This window comes from Aedes aegypti, chromosome 1 (genome assembly GCF_002204515.2).
Source record: "Aedes aegypti strain LVP_AGWG chromosome 1, AaegL5.0 Primary Assembly, whole genome shotgun sequence".
NCBI classification, from domain to species: Eukaryota; Metazoa; Arthropoda; class Insecta; order Diptera; family Culicidae; genus Aedes; species Aedes aegypti.
In genome coordinates this window covers 92,340,573-92,367,148 of record NC_035107.1, presented here as the reverse complement: position 1 = coordinate 92,367,148, position 26,576 = coordinate 92,340,573, and the positions used below count along the sequence as shown (strand labels likewise).

Sequence of the window (26,576 nt, the reverse complement as noted above, 5' to 3'; positions counted from 1 at the left end):
TACTTAAAATCTGTTCCTAGGTCCATGGTGTAAATTTAACGTACCTATACTTCCCGTAATTATATTTCTGTTCTGTATGCCATTCAGCCTTTCGCGACAAGATGCGTGACTTGCTTATTTGATTTGAGCTCAGAATACACAACACATGCTCGCTGCTCCGAATTGGTAATCTTCTGATTCATACCAATATAGCGGTGAATATTTGTGTTTACCTATATTTCACAGCAAAACAGACCACAATGGGAGAGGGAGAGCCAAATTTGCCACCATTGGATATATATGTCGTGGTCGTCCAATCAGTATCACCAGATGTGTATTTGCGAACTGAATTTGTGGCGACTTTATTTGTTACCAAGCTGTCCCGCGGCGGAATAATTGGCGGCTTGACATCACTCGCGAAGTCGCGAATGCGAAACGCGAGATGTGCGAAAATTAGGGTAGACTGACGGAATGTGGTCCAGTCTTTTACCGTCAGCCGTCGTTTACTCACTGGATTAGCGGAAATTAGACAGATCGAGCTGCGGCATAATAAACACGTACAGCCAATTCGACCCATCTCTTGATTGAACCACGTGAGCCATCAATCACAATCTGACTCCCAGTGGATGAACGATTGAATAGATGGATGCACAAAGTGATATAGTATCTGTGTACTGGACACATACACTTGCGCACCTCTGGTCATTAATTTGTCGATTACGAACGGCGACCAGAACAATCAATATACTTAAAATTCTGCTACCCCCTAAAGTGATATTTTTGAATTGATGGAATTGAAGGTCACCTCGAGCGAAACCCTATCAAGATTGTTTATATATGCCTCAATCATCCAATTTGCTGAAATTTAGCAAACGAGTAACATGACAAACAGTTATCGCCGAATCGTCCGAACAATTTTTGTGTTTTTGTTTGCCTTTCGAATTTACTGATTGCAAACGAAGGAGAAGGTTGTGTATATGTTTAGCCAGGCGACGTGCATTGCAATATGCCGATCTAGGGGCATGGATAGAGATGAAATTGTAGAGTTTTAGGATTTTAGGCCTTGTTGTCCAATTTAAGAAGATACAGAAATAATAATTCATGACATAATACATGCATTAGAGGCTTTAAAAGTCGTAGTAGTAAAACGTCGTTTCACTTAACGAAAGACGCCATTTACAAGTATTCCAGGTTAGAATATTTTTTGAAAAACTTCAATCACTCTCCATCAAAACACAACTTCAGCCCTAACCCTACTAGGTCCTGCTCCTATCTTTACCGGAAATCATGTACTTCGTTTAAGTAGAATTAATTGTCGAACCTATCATCGCTGCCTCCTTCTTCAGAAACTGGGTGGCCTCCTGAATTGCCCTGGCGATCGGTTCTATAAGGTCGATATAGGCCTATTCACATGACGTCTCGAATCAGCTGATCGGGAAGCACTTTGACAGTTCTTCTATGAAAATGACAGGCCCGTGTTAGCACCGGTCCTCCACCGATGTAAACAAATGCATAGACGGACCTGTCACATGAAAAGGCCTATTGTCCGCAAAGCTAAGCAACATATGCGACAGTTTTATGATTGTGACGTTTCTCTTAACGTCAGATCTCCAGTGTTCCACGTATCAACTAAATTAATTTATATTTATATTTCCACGATCATTTCCAAGGTGTCATATTCAGTTGTCCAGCAGCCATCACGAAATCCAACCTGATATTCGCCGAGGATGGATTCCTCGAGTGGTCTCGGCCTGTTTCAGGCTCAAGAATCCATCATTCAATCATCAAAAATTAAAAACCAGCTTTTTTTTATTCAGACTTAAATCGATTATCAAGAAAATTCGGATAACATTTGTCGTACCTGTATACCGGGGGATAGCGTGGATTCCGAGCCCGGTGCGAGGTGAATTTGTGCGGTTGGAAAAGTTAGCAATTTGCACCCCTTCCCTCAAGTTCTCTTCCAGAGTGGGAGGAGGGTGACGAAGAAAAGCAGAAGAAAACTCCCTGCATGGCTATGAAAACCACCGCAATAACTATGAAATTGGCTGACTTGCTTTACTTTGAGGATTTTCTGTTGTTTTTTTTATTCTGTGTGTGGATTTACGACGACCTGGTGCTGGATTTCGAGAGGAGATCAGGAAATCGGAACTGTGGAAGCATAATTGAACAATCCGCCCGGAGGCAGAAGGCCAAGAAGTTCGTAGACGACGGGGGCGAGGCGGGACCGAGTGGAACGCAGCAGCCCGTCGTCAACGATAGCTCCGAGTGGGAATCCGACTGAAACAGCAATGAGGAGCAGGCATTACTGGTGTTTGCTGTCATTGACCGACCAGGAGATCGACGTGCCGGAAGTACGCGATTATATATTCTGCGCCCGCTGCATCGAGGGGTCTTCGAAGAATGTCACTACCTGTCCAATCGATCGCAAAAACTTCGATGTCATCAACATCTACAAAAGCGTCGATCGGAAACAATTGGGCCGTAAGATCGAAGTCCAGGTGAAGGCGGCAGATGAAATCCCTCTCGTCGAGGATCATGAGCTGACCAATTGCGAAATCTGTCGTCGACCGGATCCTGAAAATTCTTTGCTGTTGTGCGATTCGTGCAATGTTTGTTATCATATGGATTGCCTGAATCCTCCACTGACGAAAAATCCCCTCTGGATCGTGGTACTGCGATTGCTGTTTTTCTTCCGGTTCCGATGAAGATTATGAAGAGGTTGACGATCAACCAGGTCCTTCAACCAGAATCAGAAGTGGTACAGTTAAATCGTCAACTAGAGCGGCTGCAGCGCCGGCAAGAACAGTTCGCAGGTGCCGTAAGCGTCGAACTCGAAGAAAATGTTTAACCTTCCATCAGTCGCTCAAAAAAAAGTTACACCAGCGGTCGCATCGTGTACTGAGTACACGCGGAGCAATTTTGATTGTACAGCCAAAGCTAGGCAAGATAGAACATGGATGTCTTCGGCAAATTTCTTCAGTCCAACGGTACCAATTGGTCAGTGGACAAAAAACACCTTGGAAACATCCTCATCTTCCTGTGGCCATCGGATTGTGCCCCGGGGGAACCGACATAGTGGACATTTCGCAATGCAACATCTCGAACACAAATATCTCAGGATCTAGATTTTTTAGCAAGATGGTATCTTCGGCAAAGTTGTTCAGTAGGTCAAGGGCTAACATGTGATAGGCTGCTTGTTTCGAAATTCTGCCACCAGATGGTGCTAGTGAGCATTTAATTTTTCTAACACCGATATCTCAAGATCCTGATTACCTAGAAAGATGATGTCTTCGACAAAGTTGTTTAGTAGGTCAAGGACTAACATATGATAAGCTACCTAACAAAAAAAACTGCCACAAGATGGCGCTAGTGAGCATATATTTTAATCACGAATATCTCATGATCCCGATTTTTCAGAAAGATGGTGTTTTCGGCAAAGTTGTTCAGTAGTTCAAGGGGTACCATGTGATAATCTTCTTGATTCGAAAATCTTTCAATAGATGGCGCTAGTGAGCATGATATTTTTCGAACACAGATATCTTAGGATCCAGGTTACCTATAAAGTTGACGTCTTCGACAAAAGTGTTGAATAGGTCAAGGTCTAGTATGTAATATGCCACCCAACTTGAAATTCTACCACCATATGGCACTAGTGATCATGCTGTATTTTGATCGCGAATATCTTAAGATAATGATATTTTAGCAAGATGGTGTTTTCAGCAAAGATGTTTAGTAGATCAAGGGCTAAACATGTGATATGCAGTTTGATTCGGAATTCTTCCACAAAACGAAATTTTCGAATGCGAGCATTTCAGGATCCTGGTTTGGAAAATAAAATTAGATTACAAAGATGATGTCTTCGATGAAGTTGTTCTGTATATCAAGGACCAATGTGTTAAGTGTTTAATTATCCTACTCAAAATTCTTCCACATTCAATTCAAAATGCAATGGGCTGCTAGATTTCAAATACTTCCATTAGGCTAGGTTAAGAGCTCCAGGTTTATTTTTTTTTGTTTCAAATACAGAATCTCAAGTTCCCAATTATTCTAAAACTTGACTTCTCCATCAAATTTATTAGGTAAGGAAAGTGCTCACATGTTATTGGCAATTATATTTTGAATTATGTAACCCAGTGCCAGTGAGCATTTAATTTTCTGAACATCTTATGATACTGATCATTTGGGCTCATTAATACACGTTTTGTCAAATGTTAAAACATTTCGCTACCAGTAAGCACAAAATAAAATTAAACATATAGGGCTCATTCTACTTCAAATTCTAGATTCAAATTGAACAATATATATTTTTATGTTTAGTAGAAAAGTAGGACGCAAACTTCTCGTTGCTGCTGATAATCCAAATTCGTTGCTGCACATCTCGTGAGAACACACTCTTGCAGTACTGGTCGGCTTTGATATTATGGTACGTCTTTTTCCTCCGGAAAATCAGCTTGAACGATAGGCTCATGATTATCGCCGTGACCGATAATTTCACTCCCTGATTGTTTACAAATAATTTCAAAGTGCTCTTTGTGCTAGTATAATTATAATTTGGTTATACTAGCAGAAAGAGCACTTTGAATTGATTTGTAAACAACACAGGCAATGACTATCACATTCGAGGTGATTCGAACAATGTTGTAGTGTGCGTGACATCCCATGAGTCGCCATGAGAGACCGAGTTTCTCATATCACTTGGCACTAACACACATCCATTTTCATTTTTGTGTAACAGCTTTCTGCCGCCCATGAGCCTCTGTACGTGCCGTAAATTCTTTTGTTCTTTTAACTTTTACTGTGCGCCGTGTATTGGTGCTGTCTCGCTCTCTCTCACGGGCAACTTGAAAACAGCGCGCACAGTAAAAGTCAAACGTTTTATAGCATGCATAGGCTCATTAGATATTTGATAGGCCTTTTCATGGGACAGGTCCATGTTGCATTCGTTTCTATCGGTGAAGGACCAATGATTACCAAGGGTGAAGAGCGACTGTCAAACGGAAGCAAAAATGAAAAGCCGCGTGTACTAAGTCTAGCACCAGTTTTAAGGCTATTATTCGCATTATTTAAACCAATCAATGTGCTTGAAATATACTGTTTGAAAGCAGAAAAATACTACGTGCTACTACAGTATGCTATAGACAATTTTATCAAAAAATTCAGTTGAATTCACAGAATAGATGTTTTCTAGAAAACCGATTACGCCATCATTATTTGATCGTTATTTTGTATTATTGTTTACCTTTTAGAACCACCGACACGTTCGGCATTTGCATATAAGAACTGTCAAAGATCTTCCGAATTAGCTGATTTAAGACGTCTCGTGAAAAGGCCTATTGCTCAATTGTAACCACCATTGACAGTTCTTTGATTTCAGCACAGACAAAAAGGCGTTATACTCTCATAGGTGTCCATCGATCATTTTTTTAACGACCGATTCGTTTATATGCAACCAACTGGCTGCAGCGCTAGCGTCGTTTTCATTCGTGTTTGACGTTTACACACTACCGCCACCTGTTGGCTCATCAGCCAAACAAAGTCATTTTAGCATTGGGCTTACACGTTTCGCGGCAATGATTTTGATCGTAATATTTTTAAATATAGTCAAACCTGTATTAGTCGATGTTCCATAGTTCGGTATCGACTCATGAAACCATACTTAAAACAAAAAATCATAATTAGTATAATGCACCCTTTTATCTGCTTTCTTAAGAATATCTGTTCCATGAGTCGATGATCTTTTGAGTATCGACTAGAAATTTGACTGTACTTGAAATTCTGAAGTACATTCTGATGGGATTTTCATGCTGAAGAGCGCCGTTTTCGAATCAAACGGTTCATTACATGTTAAACAACTTAGTTGAAGACGTCATTTTCATGATTAAGCAATCACGATCCTTGAAATTTGAGTTGAAAATATAGCATACTCAGTAGCACCATCTAGTGGAAGAATTCCCAAACAAGTGTAGCCCATCACATGTTTGTACTTGACTTACTAAACTTTAGTCCTTAATCTACTAAACATCTTTGCCGAAAACACCATCTTGTTAAAATATCGTTATCATGAAATATTCGCGATCAAAATACGCCATCTGTTGGTAGAATTTCAAGTTGGGTGGCTTATTACATGCTAGACCTTGACCTTTTCAACACTTTTGTCGAAGACGTCAACTTTATAGGTAACCTGAGATATCTGTGTTTGAAAAATATCATGCTCACTAGCGGCATCTATTGAAAGAATTTCGAATCAAGAAGATCACCACATGGTAGGCCTTGAACTACTGAACAACTTTGCCGAAAACACCATCTTTCTAAAAAATCGGGATCCTGAGATATTCGTGATTAAAATATTGCATGCTCACTAGCGCAGTTTTTCTTGTTAGGTAGCTTATCATATGTTAGTCCTTGACCTACTAAACAACTTTGTCGATGACATCATCTTTCTAGGTAATCAGGATCTTGAGATATCGGTGTTTGAAAAATTAAATGCTCACTAGCACCATCTGGTGGCAGAATTTCGAAACAAGCAGCCTATCACATGTTAGCCCTTGACCTACTGAACAACTTTGCCGAAGATACCATCTTGCTAAAAAATCTAGATCCTGAGATATTTGTGTTCGAGATGTTGCATTGCGAAATGTCCACTATGTCGGTTCCCCCGGGGCACAATCCGATGGCCACAGGAAGATGAGGATGTTTCCAAGGTGTTTTTTGTCCACTGACCAATTGGTACCGTTGGACTGAAGAAATTTGCCGAAGACATCCATATTCTATCTTGCCTAGCTTTGAATTTACTATCAAAATTGCTCCGCGTGTACTCAGTACACGATGCGACCGCTCGTGTGACGGGCCCGGTAAAAAAAAGTTACACGAGCGGTCGCACTGGTGTACTGAGTACACGCCTTAAAACTTAGGTTAAAAACACAATGTTTTCGAATACTTTTCGTTGATTTTTTCGAAAAATTTCTTCTCTACAAGCAAGAAGAAGAGTAGATCTTGGAATAGGACCAACACCCGGATCAATTTGAAGGGATTTTCAAAGTGTTTTACGACTTTTCGCAAAGTGCGTGTACTCAGTACACTAGGGCGACCGACGGTGGGTTAAGAGTGATTAACCCAGAGTACGATGTGGACAACAACGATGAGAAGTTCGCTATCAAAAGAAAGAAGATTTACAACACACTTAAACAGCTCAGTAAGGAACGTTCTAAACGTAAGCGTACATCTCACCGCATTCGAGCAAAACTGCGAAATCCTCTGGGACGTAAACGAGTTCTGAAAAGTAGCTTCAAAGCAAGCTCAACTAGTGGATCGGTTGACTTGTTCGGCAGTAGGGTTTCGTTCTACTTCGTCGTAAGCGCTATTATTCGTCGTATCAGACTTAAAATGTTCCACTACGGCGGATATTCCAACTTACCTGCAACATATATTCATTTTCCAAGTGTATTTTTGTGAAAGCTGTCTTGATTTATACACTTGTACACCAAAAATGCAATAAAACTACTGTATTTCGTTAAATAACTTCAATTCAATTATCCATTTTGCACTTTTTCACCGAAATCGCATGGACAAACACGATTTGAGAGAAATGCTTAACGATCGACAGCAGTCACACCACTTCATGATACCGTACACCCCCGTTAATTTGAACGGTACTTCATGCAAACCATCGGGGTTCATTTTTAATTTGAACATCTAGTCACCCTAGAAACGTGTTTCTGGTTACCTCTTTCACTGTTTTGTTTTGATTCTGCGTTCCGTTCCACAGTGTTCCTTTTCACTTTACTCCGTTCCATGAGCTAAATGACGTTTGAGCCATTTTTAATCAGAACGATGTGCAAATTAGTGGGGTACAAATTAAAAAGTGTGCAGTTTAAAAGTGGTCAAACCAACGGGGGTACCCGGTACAAGTTTCTTCCCGCCCCTCTGTGTGACTTACTTCGCCAGCCACTTATTTTCACTATGGAAAACCTTCGTACTTCTTCACTGAAGGATTTCATTCCAATCACACGCCGTGAGAGCTCTATAATTCACGAAATTTTATAAAATTTCCACAACGACCGCGTAAAATTGAGAACGTAAACAAAATTTCAATCTGTCGTACTGAGAAAAAAAACTTGTGACTATTAATGTGTGCGCGATGCTCGACGTAAAAATACGGTTCCTTTGATTGTGTTGTTTTTGCTGCACAGTAAGCAAATGCCATAATTTTGGGGTCAAAATGAATTGTGTTCATATGTTTGGGCTGAATTTTGATGACGAACAATGAATTTCAAAGGAAATTAGTATATTCCATCATGCTGGAGGAATGGAGGGAGATATATATCATAGTGAGCCGTAAGTTGTGAGACGAATCCGGAAACTGATTGCGACAGAAATGAAAACGATACGACGCATTGACAATACGGCAAGATGCATTTTCTTTGCATTATTTCCAAAAAGAGATCAAGATTTATCAAAATCTTATTGTGCAATGCTAAAGCCGTTTTGAGAAAGAATTGTTTGGCATCGGTTTGTATCCGCATCATTCACTGCAATACTGGTACAATTGCAGTTCTCACTGATCAATGCTTAATACGATGGATACTAGCACATCACCCTATTATGGAGAGTCAGGAACGTTTCCATTCCAAGAATGGACTGGGAGATGTTAAAATCGATAACGGTAAAATTATCTTCAAGAATGATAAAAAAAATTCGAATCCTCCAGTAGCTACCCAAACTGAAATTGGGAACAACTCGAAAGGCAGTGTTAGCGTACCAGCACCTTGTACTGGGGCGACTGATTCCACCAATTCTAATCTTAATGGGCAATTTGCCGAAAACGAAAATGCATCTGGATTCGTTGCTACGAGCTCGACATCGAGAGGAGCAGGTGGTGGCAATGACGAAAACACTGACAGCGTTCGAGATCCATTGGATATGTTGATCTTTGTTGATCTGCCACCCCTGAAAAATTCTGATCGACGACGATGCCGAAGTGTCCGTGCCGAAGCTGAAGGTGTATGCCAGAAATGTCGATGCCATCTATAGTGAGTTTAACGATTTCCACTATCAACTTGCTAAGATCCTGCCGGATCATGAAATGGATAACCACGATCAAGCGTACACCAGATTCGAGGAAGATTACCACGAAGTATCGACGTACGACCGACTGTACGCATTTCCTATTAAACGTATTCCTATAACGTGCACTCCTATTACGCTAACTCCTATAAGACACACCAGAACGTTATAGGAGACCCAGGGCTGACAAGCTTTGGGTATTGAAACATATATTTGATTTATTTTTTTGAATTCTTAACGCTGGATAACTGTGCACGAATTTTAGCTACAACTAGATAAATATCAGCAGGTGATCCATTTGCGAGCAGGCATCGCGAATAGATTGTCGCACAAATGTGCTTTTGAATATTCTTTTTTTTTTTATTAGTATCATTCCAAACATTACATTCATTATTTCTTATATCTAGGTGTTCTGTGTTATTAGACAACACTATCATCCTAATTTGGTAAAACAAATCTAAGATTTTATTAACATTTTGTTAATAACATATTACATTTCATTTGCCGTAGCAGTTCAAATTTTTTTACAGGTGAGTTGATTTCACCTGCTTATAAGAGAAAAAAAAAACGCTTTGAATATACTTAACCTAACTTAACCTAAACATATAACGCATTAATCGTGGCAATAGAAGATTGTAACGATTTTTGCCTGAAATTATTGATTATTTTATTTGACATTTGTTCCAATGTTTCAACATTGGATATTCTATGTAACTCATTGGTACTATACCAGGGAGGAAGCCTCAGAATCATTTTCAAAATTTTATTTTGAATTCTCTGCAGAGCTTTCTTCCTGGTATTACAACAGCTAGTCCATATTGGTACAGCATACAACATGGCTGGCCTGAAAATTTGTTTGAATATCAAAAGCTTGTTCTTAAGACAAAGTTTTGATTTTCTATTAATAAGGGGATAGAGACATTTTACATATTTATTACATTTGGCTTGAATGCCCTCAATGTGATTTTTGAAAGTTAAATTCTTATCTAGCATGAGCCCTAGATACTTAACTTCATCGGACCAATTTATTGGAACCCCTCTCATCGTGACAACATGTCTACTTGAAGGTTTCAAATAAAGAGCTTCTGGTTTATGTGGGAATATTATTAGTTGGGTTTTGGAAGCATTAGGAGAAATCTTCCATTTTTGCAAGTATGAAGAAAAAATATCCAAACTTTTTTGCAATCGACTACAGATGACACGCAGGCTTCGTCCTTTGGCGGAGAGGCCTGTGTCATCCGCAAAGAAAGATTTTTGACATCCCTGAGGTAACTCAGGTAAGTCAGATGTGAAAATATTGTATAATATTGGTCCCAAAATGCTGCCTTGGGGAACACCAGCTCTTACAGGAAGTCTTTCAGATCTGGAGTTCTGATAATTAACCTGAAGTGTACGATTTGACAGATAACTTTGAATTATTCTAACAATATATGTTGGAAAATTAAAGTTTTTTTTTAATTCTACAATCAAACCTTCATGCCAAACACTGTCGAATGCTTTTTCTATGTCTAGAAGAGCAAGACCAGTAGAGTAGCCTTCAGATTTGTTGGAACGGATCAAATTTGTTACACGTAAAAGTTGATGAGTGGTCGAATGTCCATGGCGGAATCCGAACTGTTCATTGGCAACAATTGAATTTTCGTTGATGTGGGCCATCATTCTGTTCAAAATAACCTTTTCAAAAAGTTTACTGATGGAGGAAAGCAAACTGATTGGACGATAGCTAGAAGCTTCTGCAGGATTTTTGTCTGGTTTTAAAATTGGAACAACCTTAGCATTTTTCCATTTGTCAGGAAAATATGCTAATTGAAAACATTTGTTAAATATATCAACTAAAAATGATAAGCTACTTTCTGGAAGTTTCTTGATGAGGATGTAGAAAATTCCATCATCGCCAGGAGCTTTCATATTTTTGAATTTTTTAATAATAGTTCTCACTTCTTCCAAATCAGTCTCCCAGGCATTTTCGAAAACGTTCTTTTGATTGAGAATATTTTCGAACTCCTGAGTAACTTGATTTTCAATTGGACTAGTAAGTTCTAAATTAAAATTGTGCGCACTTTCAAACTGCATACCTAGTTTTTGAGCTTTTTCGCAATTAGTAATAATTTGTTTTCCTCTTTCAATGCCGGTATTGGCTTCTGAGGTTTTTTCAAGATTTTAGATAATTTCCAAAAGGGCTTAGCGCCGGGGTCCAATTGAGAAATTTTATTTTCAAAATTTTTGTTTCTTAAATCTGCAAAACGTTTCTTGATTTATTTCTGCAAATCCTGCCATATAATTTTCATAGCAGGATCACGAGTGCGTTGAAATTGCCTTCTCCTCACGTTTTTAAGACGGATCAAGAGTTTAAGATCATCGTCTATAAACACGGATTCAAATTTTACTTCACATTTTGGAATTGCAATGTTCCTGGCTTCAACAATGGAATTTGTTAAAGCACAGACAAACAGACGTCACACTCTCATCGCTGTCCATCGACCAACTTTTCAACGATCGATTCAAATATTGGGTAGGTGGTCAATCGACCACCCGCAGCGCTCGCGTCGTTTTTGTTCGTGTTTGACGTTTACACACTACCGCCACCTGTTGGTCCATCGGCCAACTACAGTGTTTTTAGCATTGGGCGTACACGTTTTCGCGACTATGATTTTGATCGAGATTTGTTCTAAGTGTTAAGTCTGTTTCTCTGTGGTTAAAGTTTCAAGAGCATTGTCAATATAAATTTTAGTTTCTAAAGAAATGTTAACATCAAGATTAGAGTCAACAAACGTTTCATATATATTCCAGTCGGCTCGTGAATAATTGAAAGTGGAGCTGATAGGATTGAGAATCGCTTCATGCGATATTTGAAATGTAATAGGGACATGATCAGAATCAAAATCAGCATGAGTAATCAGTTGGCTACAAAGATGACTAGAGTCGGTTAAGACCAAATCAATCGTAGATGGATTTCTAGAAGAGGAAAAACATGTAGGGCTATCAGGGTATTGAATTGAGAAATATCCTGAAGAGCACTCATCAAATAAAATTCTTCCGTTGGAATTACTTTGAGAATTATTCCATGACCGATGTTTGGCATTAAAGTCACCAATGACAAAACATTTTGACTTATTGCGAGTCAATTTTCGCAAGTCAGTTTGGAGCTAATTAACTTGCTGTCCAAAGCATTGAAAAGGCAAATAGGCAGCTATGAAAGTATATTTACCAAACTGTGTTTCAACAGAAACACCTAAAGCTTCAAAAACTTTAGTTTCAAATGACGAAAACAGTTGATGTTTTATACGCCTATGAATGATGATTGCAACTCCCCCACATGCACCATCAAGTCGATCATTACGATAAACAAAAAAGTTAGGATCTCTTTTGAGTTTAGATCCAGGTTTTAAATACGTTTCGGTAATAACTGCTATATGCACGTTATTAACCGTAAGAAAATTAAACAGCTCGTCCTCTTTACCATTCAGAGAACGAGCATTCCAATTTAAAATATTTAAATTATTATTTGGATCCATTAGAAAAACGTAATCCAATAACAATTTGATTTGTAAATTTTACACCTACTTGGACTGCTTCAGTCATAGTGGTGGCTTTGAACATTTCATCAATCATTAGATTCAATTGTTCAGTTAGAAAATTAAAATCAGAGGTAGACATATCATCTGATGATTTCCCTGTGGCGGTAGGGTTTTTTCCATTTGATTTGAAACAAGTAGAATGGGTACTCATGGAACGAGTAGAGGAAGAGTTCAAATTACCTGCTACGATATCGGCAAAGGATTTACCGTGGGTAGATACATTCAAAATTGAAAGATTCGAACGGCTACCCGACGGATTAAAATTTGTTTGTGAATGAGCATGATTATGATCTTCCTGGTGGGTATGATTCCTAATCAAGCGATCGTTAACTGAAAAATGAGCATTGTTCGATACTCTACCAGGCAAATTCCGGAAACGACCGTTATCGTAACGGATATTATCCTTCATCTGCCTGGCACGAGCCTCAACGACTCTTTTGCGTGAAGGGCATTCCCAAAAGTTAGCTTTGTGAGGGCCCTTGCAATTGGCGCATTCAAACTTTCTGGTATCTTCTTTCACAGGACAGTCGTCCTTAGCGTGAGAAGAACCTCCGCAAATCATGCATTTAGCATCCATGCGACAATTTTTTGTACCATGACCCCACTTTTGGCACCGACGGCACTGAGTGGGGTTCTGGTAATTTCCTCCAGGTTTCTGGAAATGTTCCCACGTCACGTTTCCCACGGACATCGAACATAAGTTTAGCTTTTTCCAAAGCTTTAATATTTATTCAGTTCTTTTTTGTTAAAGTGAACTAAATAATATTCTTGAGAAAGCCCTTTCCGAACAATGCCAGAGTGGGTTCTCTTTTTCATAATGATTACTTGGACTGGGGAAAATCCAAGTAAATCATTTATTCCATTTTTGATCTCTTCAGGTGACTTATAGTCACTAGAGAGACCTTTCAAGACAACTTTGAACAAACGTTCAGTTTTGTCGTCATAAGTAAAAAATTTGTGCTTCTTCTCTTCAAGATGTCTGAGAAGAAGTTCGCGATCTTTAATAGTTTCCGGCAAAACGCGACAGTCTTCTTTCTTTGCGATTTGGAAGGAAACCTTGATTCCCCTAATGGAACTGATTGCTCATTTCGATACAATTATTCATTTCACCCTTGGAAGAAACTTCGCATTCCGGGGAAGCGTCCTTTCTTCCATTCTTGCCACGTGTAGTGACAGTTTTAAAACCCACTTTTTTGGAAGGAAGTAGTGAATTCAGAGATTCACCCTTCCTTTTGTTTGTTGTTGATACCATGTTTAATTAATAAACGAAAGAAGACGTGACCTTCGAAAGGTTTTTTCCCAAGACGGTGTCCAAGAAGGATTACCACCGCTAGCTTTCGCCAACGGGTCCAACGAAAAATCGAAGGCACGGGTCCAAACAAGGATCTTAAAGGGATCAATAGTAGAAAAAAAGTACTGAAAAGTACTGTTTAAGTAGCACTGAAAAGTATCGTTTTCAATTTTAGCACTGAAAAGTACTGTTTGTGTAGCACTGAAAAGTACTGTTTTATTGCTTTAGGTAGTTTTTAAGAAAACATCCAAGAGCAGAGAGAATTCGTGTACGCACAGCACGGAGGTACAATGCGCACTGTTTGAATATTCTTACTTGCGAATAACTAAGGATCACCATTCCTTTTGCATTAGCAAAGCACGGTGCTCCCCTGACCGTTATTATCAGAAAAAAATCTCCATCAAATCTGTGCTCACCAGTCGATTTCTATAGCTAAGCTGCATGTCTGGGCAAAATTTTAAAAAAATCGTAGGGCCCGTTTTGAAGTTACGCCCTTTTTAATGTGTAAGTCCACTAATTCAAAGGAAATCTGAGATATTTAAACGAGTTTTCATTGGCCGTGATTATCAGAATAGTTATAATATTATAATGTGAATCAAAGTTGGTTTATATAATTATTAGTAACTTCTGGGAGGAGTTTTGAAGGAGAAGATAGACGAAATTTGGAGTTACGTCCTTTTGGAAGCGTTACCATTAAAAACACTAATTTCCAATAGAATAATTAAGCATTCTTATATCTTTGAGCATATTCAAATGTTTTCAATGACACATTTCACTTATATGCCGCCAAAGTATTTCACAATCAACTGATTTTCCATAGGCTCAAGGGTTTTGAGGCATTACGGAGCTAATTTCATCATGTAACCAAATAAGTTCTTGTAGCATAATATTCAGGCTAGTTTGGTGAACCCATGTACTCACGATTCAGATTATTTTACATGCAATTGATTGTTACCTGTTGTACACCGAAGCGAAGTATACGTCAAGGAATACTTTACGAGTTAAGTTTTCGTTAATGATTAGCAGTGTATGGAACAAAATAAAATAAACAACGTAGAAAACAGCGATACAAAATGGAAGAAAACAATGCAAAGTTTAGAACATCCGTTGTTATTTTGTTTAAAGGAGTTCAGAATTGTAGCATTGGCAGAGCTTAATTTTAAATATTTGTCTTTGTCAATTTGGAAAACTTTGTGAAGCTACCAAAGTATGATTTTTTTTTTTTCGTTTGTGATCAGTCTTTACTTCACAAGCACAGTCTGCGATCGAATTCAAATAAAAGTTTACATAGAAATCTGTAGTTTGTGTAGGATTGAAACCATATTCTCGTAGGTAGAGCAACAGGTTATCAACAGGGCCACAGAACAATTTACGATTTTCCGAAAATCAAAACTGTAATTTACGTAAAATCCATGAACAACTCTGTTTTAACCATATGTTATACATCTTTTCAAAATTATACCCATTGATTTTGAATTCCATTACCCCGAATACCCAAAAACCATCTTCGCAAGTTCCAGTTTCTAGAATGGTATTACTTCGAATTCCATTATCACGGGACAATGTCATGCAAGGTAATTATATATTCGGGACAATAGCATTCAGTGTAATAGTGCGTTCAGGGTGATGACACTCGGGTTTGTATATATTTGTATATTTGGGGGGGTAATAAAATTCGGAGTTAAGGTATAGAATATTCTCAAGAGAGTTTGATTTTCAAGGGAGACATGTAACATAAAGATCTGAAACTGTTATGATTTTAAATTAAATGAAACCAAATAAAAACGAACGCTTCCTTTTCTTAAGCATTTTTCAAATACTGAGGCTTTCTCTTCACGAGTTAGCATGAGAATGGATTGATTGTTTTATACAATTCTTCCACTATTGGATTTATACAGAGCTCTTACGTGTGTATGTAATCGAAAAGATCGAGAAAGCCAAAGGTAAAATTGTAGATTTTTGAAAAAAATAAATGTAGTAATGTATGTTACAAATGATCACAAAAGTATTGACAGTGGTCTAGAGTTCTATAGTTTGACCAATTGTGCATTACTCAGCAATTGAAGTTTATGTTCTGAGGCAGTACAAAATTAGTCGCAATAGCCAGTAACTTCTGCTTCTTCTTATTAGCATTACGTCTCCACTGGGACAGAGCCTGCTCCTCTACTTAATGTTCAATGAGCACATCCACAATTATTAACTGAGAGCTTTCTTTGCCAAAATTGCCATTTTCGCATCGTATATCGTGTGGCAGGTACGATTATACTCTATGCCCAGGGAAGTCAAGGAAATTTCCATTACGAAATGATCCTGGACCGAACGGGAATTGAATCCAAACATCTTCAGCATAGCTTTCCTTTACGCGGACTCTAACCACTCGGCTAAGGAAGGCCCAAGGTAGCTAGTTGGGCTAGTTGGGGTTATGAATAATAATAATGACACGAAAATTGCTCCGTAATGCCTTACAGCGCTTGAGCCTATGAAAAAAACAATCAATTGTGAAAGACTTTGGCGACATGTAAGTAGAATGTGTCATTGAAAACATTTGAACATGCTTAACGGAATGCCTGCTTAAAAAATGCCTAATTATTCTATTGGAAATTAGTGTTTTTAATGGTAACGTTTCCAGAAGGACGTAGCTCCAAATTTCGTCTATCTTCTCTTTCAAAACTCCTCCCAGAAGTTACTAATAATTATATAAACCAACTTTGATTCACATTATAATATCATAACTATCCTGATAATCACGGCCAATGAAAACTCGTTTAAATATCTCAGATTTCCTTTGAATTAGTGGACTTACACATTCAGAGGGCGTAACTTCAAAACGGGCCCTACGATTTTTTAAAAATTTTGCCCAGACATGCAGCTTAGCTATAGAAATCGACTGGTGATCACAGATTTGATGGAGATTTTTTTCTGATAATAACGGTCAGGGGAGCACCGTGGCAAAGGTTACACTGCGGAACACGTTTTTGTCTCCAGCACCAAAATACCGCTATTCACTTAATTAAGGGTTGCTGAATCCATTGCCGTTTTCAGAAATATCATAGCACGTCCAGTTTTTGAGATATTGACTGTTGAAAATGCAAAAAATGACTATTTCAGCCAACTTGCATGCAAGTTTCCCAGCTTGTAAGGTAATATATTGGCTTAATTTGCCACTGAATTCAAACTTTATGTGTATAACAATACTTATCATCAAAGTTTGTATTATTTTCGATACGGAAAAGTTATTTTTTGATGGTTTAGAGAATTGTTGTATTTTGCCATATAGAAGAAACGAAGAATTTTGTATGGAGACTGCAAGCATGTTGAAAAAATCGGTTTAATCGAAATTTAATCGCGCAATTTCAATCAAATTATGTCTGAAATGAAAGTTCAAGTTCTATTTTGCATGTTTGGTGGATTAGATTACAAAAAAGTATGATAAATTGTACTTTAAATTTTATGTAAACATTAAAAAAGGCAGTGTTTTGTACAACTTTGGCGACCTGTAGCTAAAAATTGTGACGTGCTGGAACATTTCTGAGAACGGCATCAGATTCAGCAGCCCCAAATCTACTAGAGACACATAATTTGGTTCTTGAGACACGCAAACATGTCATTTTTGTTACGCTGTGTTACTTACCTCAAGCTACGTTTGTAACGGAGAAGTTTACTTTCTCGATATTCGATCGTTACCAGTCCTAAAGTGCCACACGCTATGTCTGAACCAGCAGATTATAAAAGTAGAATGTACCTCGTATCGTTTTCCTCTAGTGTTCAATATTTGGGTTACATTTTCATAATCGGAAAATTCTAAAATATTCCATTTGTGAAATTTTGATTATTTTTGCTCATTAACTAGATTGTATACTAACTACAGCCCATGAGAAGTACGTTTTCCTACGAATTTCAAACAATACAAAATGTATGGAAAAAAAAAATCATCGATAGAATGTTTTAAATCCTTCTGATCATGAAATTATAGACCAAATACTGATCGCTGGCGGGAAAAAAATCCGTTGTACATTCGATTTTTATAATCTACTGGTTCAGGAAACTAGTATGAAACTGAACAGGAACCAGAAAGAGAAAAAATAGAAAACTGAAAACACTCATACGTTTGAAAGAAGATTTCTTATTTCTAAAAGAAATACTGAGGTTTCCTCGTGACATCACGCGAAAGAAAGAAATACATAGGAATATGAAGCTTCCTAGTGAAGTTTTGGAAAATTCTGGTGACATCACTATTGAAATTAATTACCTAGAAAAATTACTGAAAGAATTACTATAGAAATTCTTGAAAGATTTGTTGTAGGAATTCCTGAAGAAATTTCTAGAAGTAATCTCGGAGGATTGGATTGCAAAGAGAACTTAATACAAATCTATTGAAGAATCTAATTGCACAACTTATGATTGAATAATAAATGGAATTTCTGAAAAAAAAATATTCGTAGTAATTTATTAAAGGCTCGTGAAGATTTTTTAGTAATCACTCAAATAAAGCTTGCAAAACCTCAGAAGGAATTGGAGTATTCTCTGAAAGGCGTCCAAGAAGAATACTCACCAGAAATTCTTTTGCTGCCTTGGCAAAATGTCCTGATGGATTCTTGGTTGAAGTAGCAGCAAAACTTTTGGAAATATTCCAAAGTATTATACCTGATTTAATTTGAAGAAACTCATCTCTGACATGTTCAAGTTCAAATTTGAGTTATGGAAAATTACAAATCTAATCATTAAAAACTCTGTATACCAAAATCTTATCTCTAATCGAAAATTATAGTTTCGCGAAAACCACACTTAAAACAATACAAATCTAAGCTGCACAAACTGTGAAACAATGGATTTTGTAGACCCAAATTCAATACAAATTGGGCCGCTCCCCCTCTCCTACCAAGAAATAATCATTCCTTTATACCCAATACCCAAGACAGCTATACATAAATTGTTTCTCCGCTGAATTTGAGTTAAATGGAATGTGTTACCATCCAATCTGTCTACCAAGATCCACTTATTCAGATTGACGGGTACATATCATTATTCCTTCAACAATGACCCTCCAGCAAACAGATAACGTTGAGCCATATTTCTCCCAGCTATTAACATGCAGTCCATCGTTATCGGACATGCCTTATCTATAGAGTTCGCCACACAGCAATTATATTACACCTCCCATGAGCTTGGTCCCATAAATAAACCAATTAACTAACAACGCTCTTCAACTTTCTTCCTATCTTCCCGCCAGGTGCTCGGTCTGGTGTCCTACCCGCCACTGTTTGAGGACAAATCGATCCCGGAGGATGCCAAGAAGCGCGCCCGGGATATCCTGTCCGGTTGCAAGGGCCACTCCGTGGGTTCCTACACCGATTCGAACGGTATCGAAATCATCCGGAAGCACGTGGCCCAGTACATTCAGGACCGCGACGGTGGAGTTCCGTCCGATCCGAACAACATCATCCTCTCGGCCGGAGCATCCGGTGGCATCAAAGTGCTCATGTCCCTCCTGAGGTGCCCCATCGATGGCAAGACCCCCGGAGTGATGATTCCGATTCCGCAGTATCCTCTATACTCGGCCACAATCGCCGAATTTGAAATGGCACAGGTCGGCTACTACCTGGACGAAGCCAACAAATGGGGACTAGATATTGCCGAGCTGGAGCGATCGCTGAACGAAGCCAAGAAGACTTGTGCCCCGCGGATACTGGTCGTCATCAACCCGGGCAACCCGACCGGCCAGGTGCTGTCTCGTGATAACATTGAAAACATCATCAAATTCGCACACAAGGAAAAGCTGGTACTGTTTGCCGATGAGGTCTATCAGGACAATGTCTACGAACAGGGATCCAAGTTCCACTCGTTCAAGAAGGTGATGATGGAGATGGGAGCCCCCTACAACCAGATGGAACTGTGCAGCTTCATGTCCTGTTCAAAGGGTTACATGGGTGAATGCGGAATCCGTGGAGGATACGCCGAGGTTGTGAACATGTGCCCGGACGTTAAAGCCATGCTGCTGAAGTGCATTTCGGCGCAACTCTGCCCGACCACCATCGGACAGGCCTGTATGGATGTGGTGGTGAACCCACCGAAACCCGGAGAGCCATCGTACGAACAGTTCATGAAGGAAAAGAACGCCGTGCTGGCTTCGCTGAAGGTACGAGCCGAAATGGTGGCCAGCACGTTCAACTCGATCGAAGGATTCTCCTGCAATCCTGTGCAGGGTGCGATGTACTGTTTCCCACAAATACGGCTGCCGGAGAAGGCTATCGAGGCGGCGAAGAAGGCCGGCCAGGCTCCGGACGTTTTCTATGCATTCCAGCTGTTAGAGCAAACCGGTGAGTGGGATTTTGGGTTAAGTACTTATTCTTCTTGGTATTACATTCCCATGGGGATAAAGCTTGCTTTCAAGCTTAGTTTCTACTTATTAAACTGCAAGTTCTCGATTGGGTAACTGGCAACGCCGTATTGGACCTTTTTCAATTCAATTGTAAAATGTTTAGGTAGCAATTGGTAGCTGGCTCATTGAGATTTTGACAAGGTCAGAAAGAGGCTTAATCTCAGAGTGAGTCCCTTTACACCACTGTTCTGAAAAGAATCAAGAGTAGATTAAGCATGTTTTATTATCTTTCTTCTTCTTCTTGGAATTACGTCCTCACTGGGACAGAGCCTGCTTCTAAGCTTAGTGTATATCGTATTGCAAGGACAATGATACTATATGCCCAGGGAAGTCAAGGAAATTTTCATGACGAAAAGATCCCGACCCGAGAATCGAACTTCGACACTTTAAGCATAGCTTTGCTTTGTAGCCGCGGACTCTAACCACTCGACTGAGGAAGGCCTTAGTCTCTTTATTAGTTTTTTTTTTTTTTGATTAGCTCTATAATTTTTTGGCAACAAAAAGTACATTTACTTCTTCTTCTCCGAAGTTTCGCGGTATATTTCGCCTTCTTCAAGGGTTTCTACAATTATAAATGGTTTTGTATGTGACGATTTACAAAATATTAGATTAAAATTGATACAAATTTCTCCATAAAATCGTCCAGTTATTCATGCAGCTACTTATCTTAGAACTATTTAAAGAATTTATTAGGGATGATTCAAATATGACGTGGGAGGCGTGAGTTCCAACCACTAAACCAGATTCGTCTCCTTCAAAGAATTTTTTGAAGTTAGGTTAGTTTGTAAATGACCCTCCATGTATTATTCCAAAATTATCTAGAATTTCACCAGAAATTCCTCTAAGGATCTGTCTATCATTACACACCAGTAATTTGAAGGTTCTTAGGGTATCCCTTCTTGAACTGCTCTTAATAGTATAATAGTAATTTTTGGTAACGCGTCTCTTGGAATACTAGATTCCACCATTCTAAAGATTATCATAAAAAAATACCGTAGAAAAGCTTCCAGTGATTTCTGCATTTATTTATGCGGATATATTCCAGAAATAGTCCCAAAATTTATTTCAGTTCAGGTCACCTGCAGGATACCTTCCACATTTGATATTTGAAATTCTGAAAAATACGTTGAAAAAACCTCTGGATAATAAGGGAATATCTGGAGATGCCATTGAAGGACACATATCAAAATAAAAAAAAAAAAACAATGGAGAAGCTTCTAAAGAAATTCTTATGATTTCTTGAAGCAATCATTAAAGTAGTTTTTGAATTGATTTCCATAATAATCACAGAAAAAAAACATGAAAAAATTCTATTATGAATGTATGGAAAAATGTCTTATCAGAGCCTATTTAGAAGATGTCCTTAAGATACTTATTGGAGATTTTCGGGACGAATCCTATGAGAAGCACCTGGGAAAATCTAGAAAGTATATATTGTAGAGGCATACCTATATGCCTAAAATTTAAAAAATGAAAAATGTTACGAAAATGTATAAATTTATAAAATCTTATGTAATATTTTCTAATTTTCTGTGTTTCTCTAGTTATGTATATAAATTCCGAAGAGAGTTAATCGAAAATTAATTTTCTTGAGAAATTCTAAACGTCCTATCTAACATTGAGAGATTATCTCCTCATTCGCTTTCTTTCGATTATTATCAGGGATTACTAAATCTTTTGATAACGTTTTTGCTATGGAAACACTGAGAGATTTTTCTTAAAATCACATGTAGGATCGCCTCTGGTGTAGGGGGAGATCCCCCAGTACCGCACAGCACCCAATACCGGACACCATCGAAAAATTAAGAAATCATGGTCCAATCAAGATGGTGTATTAGAAGAAAAGAAAGCTATTGTAGTTAGTAATGATTGCGCTTTTTTGAAAAAGTATAGATAATTGCAAACTGACGAAAAATTAACGTATCGCTTTAAATTTGAACTTATCTAGTAATGATTTTGATCATGGAAAAATGGTTTGGATCTCGTAAGCATAATGGAAAACCATCATAATTTAAAACTAAGAATGTATTTTGTACCACATTTGAACTAAATATGGTCAAACTACAATTTTGGTCTAGCACCTCCTGATTTTTCATATCATATTTTTGTAATTTTTGCACCAGTGTCATCAAATACAGTAAGATTCCGTTTTTGGCAACAAAGTCAAAATTTTCAGTTGCCAAAAACGGAACCCATATTTTTAATTTTATTTTTTAATTGTTAGTTTTAAAAATATCATTAGAATGTTGTTACATCATCCTTATGGAATCATATGAGATCGCGACTACGGAACAGTCCACTTCTAACCCGATTTCCGTAGGGTTGGGTTGGACTATGCTATGGGTCTATAAGCCCGTTATGTTAGTTGTGACATACCTACACTGCTCATAAAGGCATAACTGTCCCATATGGAATTAGTAGGCATTGAAAAAACAGCGCTCAAAGTTTTAAGTTTGCATTTTCATACTAATGTTTATAATTTTCTAGGAAAGTTTTGAATGCAATATTCATTTAGCTTCACCCCACAGAATACTCAATTTGCTAATATTGATGAATAAAAAATATAGATTCTATAACATTCCCCAGAAAACCATTCCCCCGAAAACCATTCCCCAGAATTCCGTTCCCCAGAATGAACCATTCCCCAGAAAATCGTTCCCCAGAATGTAACATTCCCCAGAATTCCATTCCCCAAAATGCACCATTCCCCAGAAAGCTATATGAATATCCATTTTTTTTTTTAATTATTGCTTTGCGTGAGTCACTTATGTGGGGGCGCAAATTGCCGTAGCGGTAAACGCGCAGCTATTCAGTAAGACCAAGATGAGGGTCGTGGGTTCGAATCCCACCGGTCGAGGATCTTTTCGGGTTGGAAATTTTCTCGACTTCCCAGGGCATAGAGTATCTTCGTACCTGCCACACGATATACGCATGCAAAAATGGTCATTGGCATAGTAAGCTCTCAGTTAATAACTGTGGAAGTGCTCATAAGAACACTAAGCTGAGAAGCAGGCTCTGTCCCAGTAGGGACGTAACGCCAGAAAAGAGGAAGAAGAGTCACTTATGTGACAGGCTAAGGTCTGATGTGACAAAACAAATATGTAGGTAGGAGGGTTAGGGACATAATGAACACACGGGGCGAAATGGACACCCCCTTACTTTCTGGGAATATGCATATTTCAGCAAAACTTTATAAACTGTACGAAATCTGTATTGTATATGAACGTTTTGACGGTATAAAAGTTTACGCTTTGCTTCATTTGTCATCTGAAATTCTACTATATTTTTTTCTCAGCTTCAAATTAGTTTATAAGCAAAGCAGAAAACGCGGTGGATTTATTTTAGAGCAAAGAAACATATTTCCATTCTATGTAAAATAAGCATTCACCTAATGTGCCCAATATGCCCCTAATCCCCCTATTCATGAGTATTTTGCATATTATTATAATACACCCTTCTTTTAATATATTCCCATAAAATATACAGACTATATGTTTATTTTTGCATATATAGTGATGCACCCTTCTTTCAGTATTATCTCATTAATGATATAGGTAAAATATATCGATGGAGAGCCCATATAGCAAAAGGTCACTTGGCATAAAATAATTTGGTATAAAGCCATTTGCCATCCAGCCATACTTATGCTCCTTCTTTTCAAAAAGGATGTTCTTCATGTCATGCCAAATGGTCATTGTCCAAATGACCATTATATCAAATGGTCCATGATCATTTAATCAATCATGCCAAATGCCTTCTTGCCATTTGGTATCCTTACGGAAAATTTTGTCTATATCGTCAACAGGATAAGACTGGAAGAAGGGTGTATCACTATTTTGTGCAAAATTAAACAAGTCATTTGTAATTTAGACTTGACGCAAAGAAGGGCGTATCGTTTTAATGTGCAGAATAGTAAGTTTTTATTCTGCCGAGTTTACGTAATCATTATATCGGAAACGTATAATATGATACTACGAACGTCTTTATTCTAATCGGTGTAGCCCTAAAAACTAAGAGATGATGCACCTTCTTAAAACATTGATGAAAAACTGCATACATCACTACATTTGATAAAAAATGGACATACATGTGAAATAATACATTTGAAATCTACTATACCGAAAGAAGGGTGTAGCTCTATTTTGTGCAGAGTGGTGATGAGTTGTATATTATTTTAAATAAATATTGGATATTGTGTTTCCCCATAGACTGATCTATCAGTTTTCATAAGTGCCAATAAAAGTGAAACTACTGTGATAGTTCATTTGCAAATGAAATTTGAATTAAAAATTAAAATTGAATAATTAGCAGCACCAATGCTACTTCCCATGTACTTGTAAACAACTTTGTATGGAGTTTAATTTTCAAGTTTTTTAAATAGATTATTTCAAAACTTTAAAGTAGGTATATAATTTTCTGGGGAATGGTCCATTCTGGGGATTGGTTTTCTGGGGAATGGTTCATTCTGGGGAGTGAAATTCTGGGGAATGGTACATTCTGGGGAATGAGATTCTGGGGAATGGAATTCTGGGGAATGGGTTTCGGGGGAATGGTTTTCTGGGAATGTTATAGAATCAAAAATATAAAGTTGAACATAATTCCTGTTTTGCAGTTGCTATTGGGGTTCAAAGTTCATATAAAGACTGTTATGCCTTTATTTTTCAATATGGGACTGCTCCAACTTCATATTTTTCCACAACATTTTCAAAAAAAGTGTATAAATTTTCATATGCCTAGTGAAGTGCATATTACAACATGAATGTTGTGATAAAAAAAAGTGTTGGTTCACAAATCAAAATGGGACAGTTATGCTTTTATGGGCAGTACTTTGTACAAACTTTTTATCGCCTCAATGTCTTCATTGATTTTTAAAAGCTTTACGCACACTATTTGTATGTGTGGGCTCATTTTGCGCGGCCCGCAGAAGGTTTGGTCCGTTGACTATTCTATCAAATGTTTTCTTCTCTTGGCAAAAATTGTAAACTTACAAGCTATTATTAACAAAAAATGAACAAATTATCAACTTGAAGCCAGCACCTACCAAACTGTTTTAGTTAGCTAATATCTTAGATCGGTAATGTTTTTTTTTCCTATTTTCATAAATATTGAATTTTATTTCAAACTAGTGGTCCCGGCAAACTTCGTCTTGCCATCAAGTAGGCTGTTGAAAAACGCTATGGATCGTCCCATACAAAATGGCAGTTCCGTTCACTCCCGTTTTCCCTACTTTTCCGGTAAATATCCTGGGATTTTTATACATGCAAACACGTCGGAACCCTTGTGGAACAAAACGGAGCAATTATCATTCGAATACGTTGACCCGTTCTCAAGCCATTTCGTGACATACAAACACCACTCCATTTTTATTTATATAGATCTAAAAGTTTTTTAGACGTTTTTCAGATAGATATTGCTTGATTGATGTTTTAATAATTGATACAATTGTTCTAAAAATAAATCTGACTTGCAATGATAGATTTGTAGTTTAATATAAACAAATTAATAAGATTAATGTTGACAGAATTACAACAATTTTTCTACAATGACTTCCTTCAACATTCGATGAATGAAGCATAAACAAAAGTTTTTATCACCACCACAACTTCACTGAAACAAGTCAATAATTTCACAGAATATTGGATAAAAATCTGATCACCTCTTGAGAAAGATTCCTTGGCATAATTGTTTTTAAAAAATGGACAGGTTTTTTACGAAATCATTGACCGAAATCTTGACACGACTTTAAAGGCAGGATTCTTAAAGAATATTAAACAGAATTTCATAGACTTCTGGCGAGAACTTTCATCGAATTCAGCACGTGAATTTTCTAAAATTCTGGGAAATCACAAGCTTAGGTAAGAATTTGACAGAATCTCAGTTGAATTATTGGAATGTTTTTTTTTTTGAAATACTGGACAGTTTACTAAGAAATTTCAAGGTAGGATTTAGAAATGAATATTTGGCGAGATTCTGAAGAAATCCTTGGCACATTTCTTATTAAATCCTGGAAAAAAATTTTACCTAATTCTGCCATAGTTTCGCAAAAACTTTATCGGGATGTTCACAGATTTCGGTTCGTGATCTTAAAATCAAATGCTAGGTAGGATTTTGAGAATGATCTTATAATTTTCACAGAATCTTCTAATTCTGGGGTACATTCATCAACAAACATATCCTGAGCAATATTTTTGCATGATTTTGAAAGCAACTTTCACTATATCCAGCAGGATGCTTTGCAGCATTTTTTTTGCATTATTTGCTGACATTTTTTCAAATTTCATGCCAA

The 26,576-nt window shown here is 37.7% G+C and overlaps 1 protein-coding gene across 1 annotated transcript in view; it reads left to right on the top strand.

Annotated features, from left to right (window-relative positions):
- The window catches only part of LOC5572547 (alanine aminotransferase 1), an 81,737-nt gene that overhangs the window by 42,430 nt on the left and 12,731 nt on the right, over positions 1 to 26,576 (top strand). The window contains exon 4 of the mRNA XM_001660420.2: positions 19,142 to 20,228. Coding sequence (XP_001660470.2) covers positions 19,142 to 20,228 — 1,087 coding nt within the window. The remainder of the gene's footprint in view (positions 1 to 19,141; positions 20,229 to 26,576) is intronic.